This window comes from Zingiber officinale, chromosome 3A, assembly GCF_018446385.1.
Source record: "Zingiber officinale cultivar Zhangliang chromosome 3A, Zo_v1.1, whole genome shotgun sequence".
NCBI lineage: Eukaryota > Viridiplantae > Streptophyta > Magnoliopsida > Zingiberales > Zingiberaceae > Zingiber > Zingiber officinale.
The window spans coordinates 2,614,453-2,634,000 of NC_055990.1; the positions used below are offsets into that span (position 1 = coordinate 2,614,453).

General features: G+C 34.7%; 1 protein-coding gene across 1 annotated transcript; it reads right to left on the bottom strand.

Annotated features, from left to right (window-relative positions):
* Positions 1 to 342: 342 nt before the first annotated feature.
* Positions 343 to 2,591, bottom strand: LOC122051025 (DELLA protein SLN1-like). The gene has a single exon (XM_042611934.1). The coding sequence runs from the start codon at positions 2,476 to 2,478 to the stop codon at positions 589 to 591; it is 1,890 nt and encodes a 629-aa protein (XP_042467868.1). The 5' UTR covers positions 2,479 to 2,591; the 3' UTR covers positions 343 to 588.
* Positions 2,592 to 19,548: the final 16,957 nt, after the last annotated feature.

Genomic DNA, 19,548 nt, shown 5'->3' on the forward strand with positions numbered 1-19,548 from the left:
CGACGCATGATCGACTAATCACTTTGTGCATATTTAGTTTACCCAATTTAGTTATAGGTAAAATTTTCCTTTTTAAAGTTTATATTCAGAACGGTTGCAATTAGTAAAATACCTTTGTAATAACGTGATCTATTGAACATTTGGGGGTTTCCCCCTTTTGTTTTAAGGAAATGCTCTCCAGTTTGGAAGTGTTTCTTTAAAAGGTTAATACAGAGGACAGTATTTAACATTATTGTGTTTACTTCATAAGAGAATTTAAGGTTAAAACGAGGCCAGATTATGATAAGTTTGAGTTAAAGTCACCATTAATTAATTTACATGTAATCTAGAATTTAATTTACATTGGCAAGAGAAAGGATCTGATTTAAAGAGGCGGCGGTTCTCAGAGCTTATTTAACATGCTTGGAGATTCGTGCAGCGGGATTAATCATATACGTTCGTAGATAGGTAGAACAAAAAATAGTGGAGCCCCATCAGAGGTGTGCATTCAGCAATCAGCACTATGTGAGACGTCGAACGCGGTCAGATTCACTAGATTGTGCGGCCAGGAGTTACCCGTCAGCCGATCTAATGGCTGGGGTGCGTGCCCTAGGAAGAAGCGGTTCGGCAGGAAGCAGAGGTGCTCAAGGGATCGCCGGCTGCGCGCCAGGCGGAGGTGGCGATGAGGGGCCGCGTGTGCCAGCCGAGGGTGAGGCACCCGTCGTTCTCCTCCACCCGGTAGCCTTCGCCGCCGGAGAAGAGGGCGAGGAGCATGCTCGCCTGCTTGAAAGCGTTGGATCCGATGGGGACGGAGTCGAAGCCGGCACGGGACATGCGCGCGCGCCACTGCGGCAGAGTCTCGTGCCGCTCTGTTCGTTCCGCCCCTTCGCACGCCACCACGTTGTAGATCTGACGGCCCAAGTAGATCTCCGCCATCGCTTGGTCATGCCCGCCCACCTCGACGGCGGCGGGCGGCGAGGCGCCCCCCTCCAGCGAGTCGAACATGGTGGAGTAGTAGTGCAGCGCCTCGGTGAACCGATCCAGGAACGCCCTGCCATTATGGTTCGCCTCCTGTTCCACCACAGTCACGATCACCGGCCGTACCGCGCGGATCGTCCCCAACACCTTCTCCAGCGCCCCTGGGCGTGCAAGCAGTCGATGCAGCTCGAGGATCGAGTTCACAGCTACCACCTCCGGCTCGTCGTCCTCCACGCCGCCGCCGTCCGCTTCCGGACCGAGAAGCATGTAGGGATCCAGATCCGCGAGGCTAGCGGCCACAAAGCCGCGGTACCGGAAGTCGACTCGGATGGTCTTCGCGAGCTGGGCGAGTTTCCAGCCCACCTCCTGCAGAGCGTCAGAGTTGTCGGGCTGCGGTGGGCCGATTCCGGTGAGGCGAAATGACGGCGGGCCTCCTTGGCGGAGAGCCAGGGCTTGGAGGAGCGCCGGCCACTGCAGTCCCTGACGCATACCAAAATCGACAACGTGAACGCGGCGGAAGCCGGCGAAGGCTTCCAGAATGGCCTGGTTAGCTGTGAAATGGGCGAACTTGAGGTAGGGACAGCTCTCGTAGAAGTGATGGTGAAGCATGTCGTCCAAGGCTGCGGATTCAACAGTACTCGAACAGCCCATGCCCCGAGGGGGCTGCGGCCGGTAGATCCGGCGGGCGAGAGCCTCCGCAAAATATCCGGCTACTTTGCGCATCGCGCCACCTTGCGATGCGGCCAGAACGGATATCTGTTTCACGATAGCGCCCGCCGCCTTCAAGTTCTCCTTCTGCACCGCCTCTGCGCACGCCATCAGGGCGTGTACCAGACGGATACCTGCCTCCTGCGAATCGACGATGACCACCTGCTGCGCTGCTGCTGCTGTCGCCGCATCCGCGGTGATTGTCGACGAGGGAGGTGAGCTGCAGACCTTTAACCTCTTTCGATCTCTCAGGGACATCGCAACTTCTGGCTGATGACCAGACTGGGAAATTAGCCAGCCCGAGGAGGCAGTAGAAGCTTCCGGCTGAAGTTCATCGACATCAGCCGGTTTGCAAGGGCTGCCGTCCGGTAGGTCAACCGTCCCGATCGTGTATTGCTCTGTGACAGCGGGGGGAAGGTCGAACTGAAGACTAAGCGGGTCATCAGGCGGCGGCGGCGGCGGCGGTTGGGGAAGAGGCGGAGGGGCATTAAGCTCCGAGAGGATGTTGTCTACCCAGTTGGAGAGGTCTGAGGGGTTATAGTGGACAGTGTCGAAAGCGAGGTGGGCAAGAAGTGCGTCGTCGTTGGCGGCGGCGCTACTCCCCATGGCCATCTCCAGCTGCTCCAGTTTCTGCGCCACGTCGGCCATGTCCGACGACCGAACTTTGTAACCCAGCGCCGCCAGAAGCTCGTCGACGCCGTCGTCCGTCCCCATCAAGGCCTTCCCCTTTTCTTGCTCCGCTGCAACATACCAATTTCCTTCTCCTCCTCTTCTGTCGCCGCCGCCGGCAGCCTCTTGATGCTCCCTTTTCATTTTTCCTTCTTGTTTTTCTTTTCTTAATGAACGCCACCCAAGGTTGCGCGCGGTGGAGATCTGGGAAGAGAGGAATTATAACGGAGAGAGGGAAGGAGTTGGCTGGCTGCTGAGCAGGGTAAAAACCACAATAATTAATTACCAACAAAAACAATTGCAACATAAATAATTTTAAAAATTTACAACATTAACAATAAAATAAATCGTATTCTACTAACAGTTAGGCGTCAAACTGTTACTCGATTAAATTAAGTACGCACATTGTGTGTCGTAGACAATAAAAATAAACATATCAAACCAATGCGGGCCCAGACCAAGAAAAAGGAATCGTACCACGCCCACTAGCTTTGTTACGGTTTCAACATAAAAAGTCTCTGCAGCAGCTGCCGCTGCTACGATGGCCAGGTGCGACGAACCATACATAGCTCTCAGATCCGGTCCTCGTCGTCCACGCGTCGCAAATCTCTTGGCTCTCCAAAAGCTCAATACCAGTGCTTTGGTAAACTTGTGGGTGACTACCTCGATCAGACCGCGAATTTTAACAGGGGGGGGGGCACCCACGCACGAGGGCGACGCCAGCTGTCGGAGCTCACTGCTGCGTGGGCCCAGCTGGCCACTCGCCGGTCCCGCGCCGTACTCCTGAGACGGCCGTGGCGCTGTTCGTGTGGACCGTCCCTGCCCTATCGCGCTGCCACCCCCGTTACGAGACTCCGTTTTGGCTGATGCGATCCGTAACGGCCACGACGCCTTCTCCTCGCGTCGCTTTCGCCCGCGGACTCCTCGTCGTCATCATCGCCGGTTCGTTTATTTATACTTCCTGACGGCGACCTGATAAGTATTTTTATATAATATTTTAATTAATCTCTACAGTTGTGGTTCTCCACCGCTGAGTGATAATTTGTGTTGTGTTATTTTACTTTTGTTGATTTTTTCCTCCTTTTTTATTTTCTGAAAAAAAAACAGAAATGGCCTCGAATTGAGGCGCTGCGGAGGGCCGGCGGCTTATCCACCCGGCTTCATTTCCGATGCGGCTTGGGTCGATCATGACGTCGACAGAACAGCCGGCGCCGCATGTGCTGCTCCCACGTGTCCAGATTCTCTTCTCGCACGGTCCCCCACCTGCCTTTCCCCGGGAATTTTTTTACAATGATAAGGTTTTTCAGATATACTCTTCTTCGGAACTCGTCCGATCACCACGTTCTCGACTGGCAGTTTGTAGTGGGTCCGGGTGGAATCGCCGGAATCTCGTGCGAGGATGTCGGGCTCCAGGTTGGGTGAAAAAGCGGGTACGGCGTGTAAAGTCCAAACAGGTTAAATTTGATCTCGTACGCATATCTTTTTCCCATGCACGCTGACTCAGAGATGGGAACAATCCAAGATGTGGAGCCCTGAGACTGCGGCTGTTTTTTAAAGGATAAATTTTAATTGATCTTATTTAAATCATGGATCATGTTAATTTTTGCCATGTCAAATCCCAATCTTATTTTTGTTCCCGCGATTAACCTTTATTCTCCAATTTTCTTCTTTACTCGAACACAAGTTAAAATATAAAATAAAATTTTAACATTTTAGGGAGCTTGCAATTTAAATTACCATGGATTAAAAAAAATTTCACTCAAAGCATCTCGTTTCTAAGGGATCCGATCCGGTCCGTTTATCCTTATCCACTCTTGGATTGAGAAAGGAGATTGGTGGAGAACAATGACCCCCACTTGTTAACAGGTGGAGGATTATTATCCTCACCAATATAAAGACTGGATCATGAATTAGTTCAGCCTTTGCGGACCAAAGGATCCGTCCTCTGTCTCTATTGGTATCCTTGTATAGTAAAAGGCCGTTAATTGTCATCAATATATTTGTGATTCGATACTTATTATGATTTATTTATAAAAAAATTTCTTCAAAATGAAATGTAACTATAGAATGCCGAGTTTTTTAATTATTCGTATAATAATAATAATAAAAGATGAATATGTTCATCCTTAACGTTCTCGTCTAAATTATCTGCACAAGTATTTTATTATTTTTATCTGATGATCGATAAAAAATTTATATAAGATTTGATTAATCATCCCAGATTTAATATTATCTGGTTGAATATTTTCCAATGATATCCTTGTGAAACTATTTTGAAATGGTGAATTTTGAGCCCTGCAAATGTATGTGGATCTAAATTAAATGTAAAATTGGAAAAATAAAACATAAAAAATGTCTAATGGCTCAAGAATGACCTCTTTTGCAATTTAAAAAGTTTATAATGGTTTTATTAAAAGATTGCTATATATATATCTAGATTTATTATTAAGCTTGCAAAATTATATATATATATATATATATATATATATATATACTAGTTTAGTTGTTTAGGTCTATAAAGTAATTTTATCTAAATTTATTATATGATTTAAAACTGATTCAAATTGCAAAACAAAAATATAGGACAAGCAAAAAGGTCCAAGAAACTGTAATGAGTATTGTTTTCTAAATTTTAAGTAGTTTGGATGTGTTTACTAAGAAAAAATTATGAATGACAATTAAGTGGGTTGTAATTTATTTATTTTTTCATTTATTTAACGGTAGAAAAGTACTTTTCATATAAAAAAATATATCAAATTTGTGATGCAAAAGTGATAACGTTCACCAAGATACTCTTCCATTGTCCGTCTATTTTAATACTATTAATTTATCACATATAAACTTGAATATACGCAACGAAGAAGAAACAAAAACACAAATTTATCATTCTTATATTATATTGACACCATCGGAAAGGCAAAACTAGTGATTTGTTTATGCTAATTCGGTTAGGAATTAAAAATATCAACTCGTTTTATTTTACTCTCCAAATCCCAACCTTTATAGCAACCCTATTAAATAATAATAATTGAATAGCCCTTTTTTTATAATTATAACAAATTGACTAATAATTACATTGTGGACGCATAATTGAGGCATGCGGACCGTGACCAGCCAAGGAAAGCCTATTGAAGCGCGGCACGTGCCGCAAGATGTCAGGCGGTGCGGGTCCCACGGACGGAGCATCTAGTCACCCGCAAACCAAGTGGATAGATGCCCCGTCCCTTCAATCACGTCGGCTACCTGCTTTTTTTCCGCATTAGAAAAAAAAGCAAAGGAGGGCATAAAAATGGGGTTTTGTTCGTTGGGTAAAAATTAAAAGAGCTTTTCATTTTTAATGGAAATCAACTAAGAATACTTTTATTTAGTATTATCAATAGTTTTTTAAAAATATTTATTTTTAATAATATTATTATAATAATTTTGGGATCATACGCACAGGGATAATAATTTTTTTTTTTCAAAATTTGATAAAAAAAATTGATATGCGACTGATATAGAAGAGGCCACGAAGGATCATCAATATTTTATATCTGACTTAAATATCTAATTAAATAATATATATTTAAAAAATCTAAATTTTTTTAATTATTTATTTGAGATTAGGAGTGATCTATATAAATATTTAATATATTTTTTAATTATATACGAATAAAAATGATACTTTGCATATTCTTATTTTGTAAATTGTTAGGTGATTCTCACAGATGTAGGTATCTGGATGCTCACCTAGACACCCCGATTCACCTTTGATATTCGAGGCATCCAAATGAGCATCCGGACGTCCGAACTTCTGAGGATCATCTAAGACTGTGCAAGATAAGCATCGGTGCACGCTCCTATGCAATCCTCACATGTCCGGACGCATAGAACACCTCCCGAGCACCTCAATTCACTTTTGAGAATCGAGGTGCTCGGGAGGACATTCAGGCACCCCGACATGTGAGGTGCGCCCAAGAGTGTGCATCAAATGGGTATACAAGGTAAAATTGTTATATATAATATATAAAGATTTTACCTTGCACACCCGTTTAATGCACACTCCTATGTGTCCTCATATGTCCAGACTCTCAAACTTGTGAGAATCATCCAAAAGTGTGCACCGAACGAGTGTACAATATATCAGAACTATATAAATATAATGTTAATTCTAATATGATTTTGTTGAATGGAAAGAAAAAAAATATTAGTATAGAAGATATTTAATCTTTTAATAGGTATAAGGATGTGGATATAGAATCTAATCCATTGTCATCCTTATTTACATAATAGTTTTTTTAATTATCTAAGTATCCAAGTCTGACATAATACTGGAGATGATCGTTCCAACCCTATAAAAATTTTCCATAAATTATTAAAGTCAAAAATACAAGTGACAATCCACATAATAGCTTGGCGATCTCAGTGGTTCGAAAGCACAAGTGACAAATCCACACGATAGTTTGTCCTAGTGGTTCAAACATGAGAGTCGAATTTCTTACACTCCCTAAGTTTTTAATCCTGGTGCATGGAGAGTCTCAAGGTGTATTTACCACTTTTAGCATAGCCTAGGAAGCAAGAATTTAATAGTAATGATTCAATAGTTATTATAATTACATTGTTGTGATAATTAAGATCCTCAAATTGGTACAATATAATGTTGATCTTTATATTGTAGCAACTACAATTCATACTACTACAACATAATATTTTTTTAGTTAGCAACATATTACTACAACATAATATTAATCAATAGTGAGTAGAGATAACTATTATAACTGTATAGTAGTTACAAAAAAAATATAATATTGATAAGGAATAAATAGTCTATATTATAACAACTATGATTCATAGCTACTGCAAAATAATATTATTTGTATTGATCAAAATTGAAATGCACATCTTATAATAAATATGATCTCATATTTGCTAAGATAGAAAAAAAGGAGTATTTTTTAAAATAAAAATATATGGAGACACATTGTTTTGATACAACAACATCAAAAACTAAGTCTTATATCACTAGATGAGGTTGGCTATATGAATCATTTTACGTCATTAGGTTCTATACTATACTATATCATTATCTATACTTAAATAAATTTTATATTATTTATTTATACTAACCAAGTCTCCTTTTTTGTCTTCCTCTTCCTCGTATGATGTGCGCATTTGTCATAATTTTACATTGTCTAACTGAACTATTTTTGTTTTCGTCTAATTTTATATTCATATCATCTTAAACATATCTCTTGATGTTTTTTCTCAATAGATGTAACTTTCATTTTTTTTCTCTAATGCTCTTATTTTTATTATATCCATCATCGTATATATGTCCACACATCCATCTTAATATCCTTAGCTCTACAATCCTTATTAGGGGTGCACAAGCAAACGAATCGAGCCGGCTCGCTAGCTTTTCGAGCCGGGTCAAAAAAATATTTGATTCATATTCGAATTTATTGAATTTGAGCCGAACTCGAACATTTTCAAACTTTTTTTGAGCTGAACTCAAGCCCAAATTATATTATTCGAATGTTCACAAGACACTTGAGAGTCTTAATATTTTATTAATATAAGTTACTATATATTAAATAAATAAATTTTGAGCCTTTTGAGTAGCTATTTTCGAGCAATAATTCGAATAGTTTGTAAACATATTCGAATCTTTCGAGCTGAACTCGAACCCGAGCCCTAATTCGAACCAACTCAAACCAAAATTTTAAAATTTTCAAGCTTCGAATCGAGCTCAAACTCGAATATACCTATTTCGAGTCGAATTCGAGCCTTAGATTTTTTCTGAATATTCGGCTTGATTCGGTTCGTTTACACTGAATCAATTTATGATTTGGTTTTAAAATTAATTTATGAACACATAAAACATCCGATGCTCTCCTCCATTTCAACTATCTTGCTTATAGTCCTCTTCTTATGCTCCAACTTGCTTGGATAGATGTCGAATTTCAGATATTGTATATAGTGGTTTTAAAACCCCTTGTTTAGCTTATGAACCTTGAGTTTTAATTTGGATTTTATGTGCACCATCCTCATAATTGAATATGATTTTGTGGTTAATCATCTTAGTTGCAAATTTTATTCTTATGAAAGACATGTATATTAGTTTAACCACTGATTTAGGGGTTCCTTATCTTGAGGATAACTCTATAAATGTTCTATGACCTTCCATGTGATTACCCTTAGGGATTAGAAAATTTGGTGTGCTCAATTTATGTTATAGAATTCTTAAGTTCTGGATTATTTTAGAGGATTTTTATTCACTGATTTTAGGGGTTAATCATCTTGACGAATCTCTTCAATAGCTTCATGTTTTCCATGTGTTTATTCCTTGAAGTTTGAGAAACTTGCATGCTCAACTTGTAGTATAGGAATTCTAAGATTCGGATTCTTTAAGAGGGATTTAAAATTTTGTTTTAGGAGTTGCTCATTTGAATGATGCACTTCCTTTTTGCTCCACGCTTACTAATTGTTTTCCTTTAGAAGTTAAAAAATATGTATGCTCGAATTCCATAGTAGAAGGTCTAAGTTTCAGATGTTATAGATTTCTATGTTGTATTGTGTTTTTAAAGGATGATACCATGTTAGCTCCTATGAATTTTGTAAAGTCTAGATTTTTAAGATCCTTATGCTCTATTGTGTTTTAAGAAGATGATACCATGTGAGCTACTATAATTTGTAAGGTTCGGATTTTTATATATTCCTATGCTCCTTTGTTTATTTAGAAGATGATGTCATGTTAGCTCCTTAACTTGCAAGTTTCGGAATTCGCCTTGTATGCTTGTATTCACTTTTGCTTCACATCATGATAGTTTAGTAGGTTATAGGTATGATATAAATTTGCATGCATATGTTTAGATTTATGATTATGCCATGTTTAAGTTGCTATGCATGCTCATGCTATATTAATGCACAAGTCTATGCTTAAGATTATGATATGAATTTGCATGCTTATGTTTAAGGTTTACGATTATGTCATGTTTGAGTTGCTATGTATATCATGCTATGTTAATGCACAAGTCTATGCTTAAACTTGTAATTTGAAATTGCATGCTTATGTTTAGGGTTTACGATTATATCATGTTCAAGTTGCTATACATGCTCATGCTATGTTGATGCACAAATCTATGCTTAAGCTTATGTTATGATTTGGCATGTTTATGTTATGATTTACGATTATGTCTATGTTTAAGTACTGATCAAGCTTATGTTAAGTGCATGATTATACTTATATCCATGTTTATGTAATTATGTGATCGAATGTGATCGGTGTCCTTAGCCCGGGAGCTTACCAAATCTACGTTGTCGAGTGTGACCAATATCCTTAGTCCGAGAGCTCACCAAATATACGTGGTCAAGTGTGACCGGTGTCCTTCGTCCGGGAGCTCACCAAATCTCCATGGTCAAGTGTGACAGGTGCCCATAGCCCGAGAGCTCACCAAATCTACGTAGTCGAATGTGACCAGTGTTGTTAGCCTGGGAGCTCACCAAATCCACATGGTCGAGTGTGATCGGTGTCCTTAGCCTGGGAGCTCACCAAAACTATATGGTTGAGTGTGACCAGTGACCATGGCTCGGGAGCTCGCCAAACCCTAGGCAGTTGAGTGTGACCGGTAACCTTAGTCCGGAAGCTTACAACCCTATGTAGTTATGTTTATTTCCATACTTAGCTTAATTACACGCTGATACTCATGCTTAGGTCTATACTTAATAGGTGTATGTATATGTCATGCAAGTATACTTATAGCTATGCATATGTACATGCTCATGATTATATCAGTTTCATGCTTAGTTTATTTATATGCTCATGCTTATGTTTATATTCGTATGCTATATCGACACCTATGATCATGCCCACAATATGTCAGTAGGTAAATCCTAAGTTACCTAGCCTAGATATCCCTTAGCACACTAGATCATGAGCGCTAACTATTTCATAATACAGTTTTGAATATGCTGAGTCTCTAGACTCATAGATTATAACATTTTTTTTTAATTGAAGTGAATGAGGCAGGTGGCAATGACCAATGAGCCAGCTCGGGGCATTGGTGGCACAACCCGAAGACCCTCATTAGTTTTCCTTTCCACATAGTCTAGTAGTTTATTGATTGCAAATAAATTCAGGAACTCATGTTAAGAATTCAATATTTTTATTCATGTCGACGGTGTTGGTTTAAGTTTATATATATATATATATATATATAATAATAATAATAAAATTAGGGATGTTTCAAGAGGTTGGGAAATTTAAATTTTAAGCTTGAAATCACTATATCATTTTCAACATAACATAAAAAATTTAAGTGTAAACCACAAGTTTCTGTTGGTGCAGGTTGTACTAACAATCTGTTTTTGATGTATGACAAATAGATTCAAGTTAGATGCGTTGTTTGTCTAACACTTCTATCAAGTGTGCAGAAGTTGACTGGTCTGAAAGATCTCACAAGTCCGCGGGGCCCGATAGCTGGTGAAAAATCCAGCTAAGTCCACAATGCCCGATAACTGGTGTCATGTCCAGATAGATCTGCAAGGCCCGATATCTAGCAAGAAGTTCGGTTGGATCTGCGATACCTAACTACTGGCTGAAGTCTAGTTGAGTCTATAGACCTGACAACTGACGAGAAGACTTGGTGGGTCAGAGGCAAGTCTAATGACTGCAAGTGGTAAGTAAAGGTAAGCAATTGGAGGAGACATCCAGTGAGGACGCGTTCCCTATTGAAAGAACTGTAGGCGTCGGTCCAACTTAGGTCAATTAGGGAAACCTAAGCTGAGACCTTAACTAGATGCTAGCCTCGAGGAGACAGGATCTAATTACTACTAATAATCTATTATGTTGTGCTAACTCTGTTTTCCAGGGTAAAATATATTTTTTGATTGCCTGAACTAACATTTTCTTGCAGGTGAAAAGGCTGAAGAAAAGGGTCCGGGTGCCCGAACTAGGCTCGCATTGGCAGGGTTGTGGGCGCCTAGGCAGTCCGGGCGGCCGGACTCGGTCCAGGCGCTCAAACTCAAAAATTGATCCATAAGCTTACGTGGAGTGTGTCGATTGGCCGAGCCATGTGGTCCAGGCATCCGAAGGGGTTCCAGGCACCTAGAATGGACCTATTTAAAGACCTTCGATCCGGAGCATCAAAACAATAACTGCAACGACTTTCTCTTATGCTCGGTGCTCTGAAAAGGCTCCCACAACGCTGCTACGCTCCGCCGACAACCGGACTTCAGGTTAAATTAGTTTTTTTATTGTCGGTAATTTTTATATATAGTTCTTATACTTGCAATTTGTAATCATTTAGAACTATTAGTGGATTGCCCAATGAAAGCACTCGACGAGTGTGGGCCTTGGAATAGGAGTCGTCGAAGGCTCCCAACCAAGTAAAATCTTGGTCGTGTTAGCATTACTTCTTATTCTTCCACTGCGTATATGTTTTTAATTGAATTTTCGATGATCGTTATTCACCCTCTTTTAGCGTTCTTTCCGATCCTACAAGTAGTATCAGAGCCGGTACTGCTCTAAATTGGTGCAATCCCTAGTCAAGCAAAGTGGGGATCATTTTTGAAAGAAAAATTATATATCATTTTTTATTAAAAATGATTCTTATGTCTTTCATTTTTTCTCTCCAATTTTTTTTTGAAAATTTCACTATCATTTTTTCACCATTAGATATAATTGGTAAAATAACCCTTTTGACAAAATATGTCATAATATTTTTTATTATTTAATTTTTTTTTCAAAATTGGTGAAACGACTTTATTTTCATTTTATCTCCCACACTACCTACCCCAAGACAATGTCTTGGAAATTGCTTCTCGTCTATATTTTTTGCCAGTATACCAATATCTCATCAAGAAGGACGGAGCATCCACGAACCACCACTATATGAGATGTACAAGAAGCAAGAATTTAATCTATTGAGGATGCAAGTGGAAAATTTCATCCTTATGAACGACTTCGATGGCGGCATGACACTGAGACGATCATCCCAAAACACCGAAGCAAAGCAAAAGGTAATAAAATTAATTTCAGATTGATTACCTAATGAAATTACATGCAGGATTAGAGAACACCGAGATGCCTACGAGTTCTAGACTCGGCTAACTAAGCTTCAAGAGGAGTCAATGGAGCTAGAGGATCAATTCAAAAGTGAATCCAGATTCGATTCAAATCCAACGGAGAAGCAAATTAGGGGATGCACTTCATGTTAGTATAATTTACCTAAATACGCCTATTAGTAGTAGTTTAAATAATGTGCATGATAAGTTAAATAAATATAAAATTATCCTAAATATGACCCATGATAATCTATATTTACATGATTCAAATTTAGAACCACAAAATAATCTAGATTCTTATTAAGTCAATAAATATTTTGATCAAATTGACATTAACCTTGACTTGGTCAAACAGAACATTGACCAAATCAATTCAAGTAAATTAACTAATTCAAAAAATTTTAAATTAAATAAAATTTTAGAAATAATTAATTCAAACATTAAGTAAATTTAAAACTTAAAAATGAAGAAATAGATCTAGATAAAATTAATAAATATCTTAATAAAATATTTGACAATTTAGATAATATCAATCTAGAAAATCTTATCTAAAATCAATGTAATATAATTAATAAAAATTTAAATCTTAAAGTTATTAAAATAGATAAAACTAATTTAATAAATTCAACTTATAATATAAACTTAAAAGACAAAGAACAATATTATGATAAAATCAAACACTCTTCTAAAATCAAAACCAAATTTAATAAATTCGAAATTAAATATTAAAGATAATATCTTTAACAAAGATAATCTAGCAAATTTAAAATTAACAATTATTAAAAAGTTAAACATTAAAGATAAATCTTTAAAGAAATATAATTCAAACAATTTAACTAATTCAAAATTAAAATTTAATAAAAACTTAAACATTAAAAATAATATCTTAAAGAGAGATAATTCAACTGGCGTTATAAAATTAAAATTGAAATAATATTAAATACACCTTTTTAAATAAGGATAATTTAACTAATTTAATTAATTCAAAATTAAAAGCGTAAATTGAACCTAAACTATAATTTAATTAAATTAAACTTAACAAATTAAATAAAGGGTTCCTAATGTTGGATCGTGAAAGTCGATGGAGAGGGGAGTGAATATCGATCGAAAACATTCGTAGAGAGTACGCAACGTAAAATAAATAGAGCAATGCTAACAAGAACCAATTTACTTGGTTCGGAGCCTTGGTCGACTCCTACTCCAAGGCGCGCACTTGTCGAATGTTTTCGTTGGGCAATCATTGATAGTTCGTAAAAGATTTACAAATTTGAGTACAAGAACTTTAAATAAGAAATACCAACAATAATAGAGAAAAGGAAAAAGGGCACAATATCGGAGAGGCTTTGCAGCGTCGCAGGGGCACAGCGCAGTAGAGTAGATGTCGTTGTTGTTCTTTACTCCAGGACTCATCCTCCGCAAATATAAGAGGCTCCGGGCGCCCGGACCACTTTTCTCCAGAAAGTCCTTCTCTTGCAAGAAAATGTCAGTCTGATGCAAAATAAAAGTTATACTACCCTACAAGACAAAAGTTAGCGCAATAGAAGAATAGTAGTAATTAGATTCCGACTCATCGAGACCGGAATCTAGTCAAGATTTCAACTTACAGTTCCGAAATGATTCAACTTAAGTTTAAATAATTTTTAAGAAAATTTGTAAGTTAAAATATTTTTTAATAAATTTTTTAAGTTAAAATAATTTTTTTAAAATAAAATTTTAAGTTAAAATAATTTTTAAGAAAATTTTTAAGTTAAAAAAAAATTTAAATAAAATTTTAAGTTAAAATAATTTTTAAAAACATTTTAAGTTACAATAAAATTTTAAAATCAAATTTTAAGTTAAAATAATTTTTTAAGAAAATTTTTAAGTTAAAATAATATTTTTAAAAAAATTAAGTTGAAATAATTTTTAATAAAAATTTTGAGTTTAAATAATTTTTAAAATAAAATTTTAAGTTAATTTTTTTAAAAAAAAATTAATTTTTTAAGTTAAAATAGATTTTTAATATAATTTTTAACTTAAAACATTTTTTAAGTTAAAATATTTTTTTTAATGTAATTTTTAAAAATAATTATTTAAATTATAATAAATTTTAAGTTGAAATAATCTTTTAAAAAATAATTTTTAAGTTAAGATAATTAATTTTTTAAAATAATTTTTATGTTAAAATATTTTTTTGAAAATAATTTTTAGGTTAAAATAATTTTCAAGTTAAAATAAATTTTTAAAAATAATTTTAAGTTAAAATATTTTTTAGTTTAAAAAATGTTTATGTTAAAATATTATTTTTAAATAATTTCTAAGTTATACTAATTTTTTAAAAAAATTATGTTAATATAATTTTTAAAATCTATTTTTATGTTAAAATAATTTTTAAAATAATTATTTAAGTTAAAATAATTTTTATGTTAAATTTATTTTTAAATTAAAATAATTTTAAGTTAAAATAATTTTTAAGTTAAAATAAATTTTTAAATTATTTTTAAAATTAAAATAATTTTTTAAGTAAAAAAAATTAAATATTTTTTTAAGTAAAAGAAATTTTTAAAATATTTTTTAAAACTTAAATAAATTAAATTAAATTTGATTTGGTTTAACTTAATTAAATTAGATTTAATTTAATTTTAATTTGATTTGATTTAATTTAATTAGATTAGATTTAATTTAATTTGGTTCGATTCGATTTGAATTGATTTGGTTTGATTCGATTTAGTTCAATTTGATTCAATTTGGTTCGATTCAATTCGATTTGATCTGGTTCGATTTGATTTTGTTCGATTCGATTCGATTTTGTTCGATTCAATTTGATTCGGTTTGATTCGAAGTCCTTAGTCATCTCACCCGATCTATGTTTTCAATTAGGGAAACTTATAATTTTGATGAGATGAAGTTACGTTTAATTTTTAGGGTTTAGTTTAACTTTGTGATAGATTCAGGTTTAGCTTTGGACTCAACAAATAGACATTTTTTGGATAAACTTCTGGACTATGGTGAGGCACTTAGACATCATTAGAGTAACCATACCTTTGAAGTTTTCCAAATAGTTCTAACCATTGAACTTAGTCTAAAACCTTGGTCTAACTAGTTGGAATCTGAAAGGATAGCTTCAGTTAGTTCCACTTAGCCACATGCATTAGGTTGAAGTTATATCTTCCTAGACATGCATAGACTGAGCTTCCCTAATCTACTATCATCTAAAATTCATCAGTATCGTAGGTCAAGTTAAACTTAGTCATTTTTTAAGCTAATCCTATTAACCCTGCCGGTAGGTTATTTTTGAAGGTGTCAAGTAGTTTGGAGCCTCCCCTAAATTATTGATTTTTTCTTTTAAAATTTTTATATAATTAAAATTAGTTTTAGTAAAGATTTAATGTTTAATTTATAATTTAAATTTAAGTTTTTAATTTTGAAATAATTAAATTGATCAAATTGTTCTTCTTTAAAAGAGTGTATTTAATATTTAAATTTTCTTTCAATTTTAATTTTATTAAGTTAATTGAATTGTCTTTTAATAGATTATTGTTAATGTTTAAGCTTTTACTAATTTTTAAATTTGAATTAATTAAATTGTTTGAATTATATTTCTTTAATGGTTTATCCTTTAACTTGTTATTAATTGTTAATTTCAAATTTTCTTTAGTATTTAATTTTGAAATTGTTAATTTGGTTTTGATTTTAATAAAATGTTTGAATTTATCCTTATATTTTCTTTGTCTTTTAAATTCATATTATTAGTTAAATTTATTAGATTTTTTTGGTTTTGGATAAAATTTTTTAGATTGATATTGTCTAGATTATTAAATACTTTATTAAGGTATTTATTAATTTTATCTAAATCCACTTTCTCATTTTTTAGTTTTAAATTTAAATTTATTTTAATGTTTGAATTAATTATCTTTGAATTTTTACTTAATTTTAGATTTTTTGAATTATTTGAATTAATTTGTTCACTGTTCTGTTTGACCAAGTTAAGGTTGATAATGATTTGATCAAAGTCTTAATTGACTTAATTAGAAACTAGATTAATGTGTGGTTTTAAATTTGAATCATGTAAATTTGGATTATCATGAACTATACTTGGGATAATCTCATATTTATCTAAATTATCATATAGATTATTTAAACTAATACTAGCAGGGGTATCTTGGTAAATATTACTAACCTTGAACGCAACCCCTAATTAAGTAAGTTTTTTGATTGAATTTGACTCGAGTCCAGATTTGATTTTGACTTGATCCTCTAGCTCCAACGACTCATCGTGTAGCTTGATCAACTGGGTCCAAAGCTCATGTGCATTCTTGTACTTTTCTAACCTGCATAAAACATTGTTAGACAAAATATTACAAATAAGTTTACTTATATTGTAGTTCAATTCTGAGTCCCAAGAAAGTTTTCTTAATATCAGCACATTATCGAAATTTAGGCTTCCTAAGAACCATTTCATACCTCGCCTCCAATAGTTGAAATCTTCTTTATCTTATGGCGGTGGTTCGTGGATACTCCGTCTTTCTTGAATAGACATTGGTATATTTGCAAAAAAAAAAATAATAATAATAATAATTTCCAAGACTTTGTCTTGGGTAAGTAATGTGGGAGATAAAGAAATATGCGATTTTTTTTTTAAAATAAAATATTATTACAAATTTTGTTAAACGCAATGTTTTGTCAACACTAGCTAACGGTGAAAAAATTAAAATGAATTTTTTAAAAATACTTTTGGAGGGAAAAAACGAATGTTTAATTGGTGGTTGTGTAAATTCAAAGCGGTGCCTACTCTGATACCGTTTGTTGGGTCGTGAAAGTCGATAGAGGGGGATGAATATCGATCGAAAACGTTCGTAGAGAGTACACAGTGAAAAATAAATAGAGCAATGCTAACAAGAACTAATTTACTATGTTCGGAACCTTAGTCAACTCCTACTCCAACACCCGCACTCGTCAAATGCTTTCGTTGGACAATCGCTAATAGTTCGTAAAAGATTTACAAATTTGAGTACAAGAACTTTAAATAAGAAATACCGACAATAATAAAGAAGAGGAAAAATGACACGTTGTCAGAGAAGCGTTGCAGTGTCGCAGGGGCACAACACAGAAGAGCATATGTCGTCATTGTTCTTTTCTCCAGGACTCACCCTCCTTATATAGGAGGCTTCGAGCATCTGAATCCCTTCCGGGCGCTTGGACCGTGACGCCGTCGGACCAATCAACACGCTCCAAGCTGTCGAGGATAATTTTTGCCTTTCGGGCGCCCAGACCAGTTCTGGCCGCCCAAACCAACTCCGGGCGCTCAGACCACTTTTCTCTAAAAGGTTCTTCTCCTGCAAGAAAATATTAGTTCGAGGCAAAATAAAAGTTATACTACCCTGCAAGATAAAAGTTAGCGCAATAGAAAAATAGTAGTAATTAGATGTCGTCTCGCCGAGATCGGAATCTAGTCAATATCTCAACTTAGAGTTCCAAAATAGTTTTAAGTTGGATCGACGCCTAAGGTCCCTACCCGGGAATACGTCCTCACAATCACTCTTTTCCAGTGACTTACTTTAACTTACCTGCCAGACGTCCGGTCAGCCCGTCGACCCATCTGGACTTCTTGTCAACTATCAGGTCAGCCCATCGACCTAGCTAGAGTTCGTGCCAGACATTCGGTCGGCCCATTGGCTAGTCTGGGCTTCATACCAGCTATTAGGTCAGCCCGTCGACCTAACTAGGGTTCGAGCCAGACATCCAGTTAACTCGTCGACCAGTCTGGACTTCATGCCAGCTATCAAGTCGCTCCGTTGACCTAGCTGGACTTCTCCTGCACACTTAGTTAAAGTGTTTAGATCACAATTAAACTAACTTAACATACTTTGTCATTCATCAAAATCTGGGTTAGACCGTCAGTGCTAACTGCACAACACCTAAAGCTTATATAACTAAGTAAGAAGAACCAAACCAAATTCACATAAAACTAAAAGTTTAATAATTCAGGGGGAGACTTCAAATTAATTGATACCTTCAAAATAATTGTTTACTCGACTGGGTAATTTAATATGTCTAAATCCTAGTACAATTTATGGGGGAGTGTTAATTTAAGGACGAAAAAGGGTTCAATTATTTTGAAAATATGTTGAAACATTAATGTGAAATTTTTTTAAAAAAAAATTTACAACTTATGAAAAATTATTTATTTTTAAAAAATCAAATCATTTTTTTTTTGAAAATTTTTTCTTCTACTTTGAAAAACTTTCTTAAATCTATTCTATAAAATTACCTTGAATTTCTTTTCAAACTTACGTTTGAAAAACTTCCTTTGAAAATTTTTTCTTCAAAATTATTTTGAAAAATATTTCTATTTTATTCTAAAATATATTTTGAAAATTCATTTACTGAATTTTTCTGAAACGTTAATTTGAAGAAACTCTTCTAAAATTAGCCTAAAAATATATAATAATCCTTATAACATGCTTTCTTAAATCTTGTTTGAAAAATTTGTAATATTTCAAAACTAATTTTCTTCTCTTTGAAAACGTTTTTCAAAATTATTGCAAATATTCAAAGAGACTAAACATTTTTTTAAAAAAAAATACTTTGAAAATGGATAACTTAGAAAGTGTTTTTGAAAATTGCTTTATCATATCCTTTAAAAACCTCTTATTAAATTATGCATTCAAACATGATTTTAATATTTTAGAATATTTTTAAAAGTTATTCTATATGAAAATTACTCTTAAAATATTAGAAAAATTAATTTAAAGAATTTATTTATTATCTTTTACCTTAAAAATCTTTATTAGAAAATTTTTCTTTGTAATTATTTTGAAATTACTTTTAGAAAAGTTTTTCTAAATCACTTTGAAATTGTCACTTAGAAATTTTTTTTTAACATTGTTTTACTAAAGTTATTTTGAAATTTTTTAAAACTTCAAGAAATTTTTGCAAAGCTTTACTTCAAAAAATACTTTTAAAAATAACTCCTTAAAAGTTTACTTTAAACCTTCCTTAAAAATAATACTTAGAAATTGCTCTTTAAACCTTCGTTTGAAAATCTTACCTAGAAAATTTTTCTTTAAATTGCTTCTTAACTTTTCTGTCCTTTAAAAAAAGTCCTACTTAGAAATATTTAAATCTTTGGAAATTAATTTGAAAAAGAACTTTACCTTATTTTGAAAAGTTATTACCTTTAAAATATTA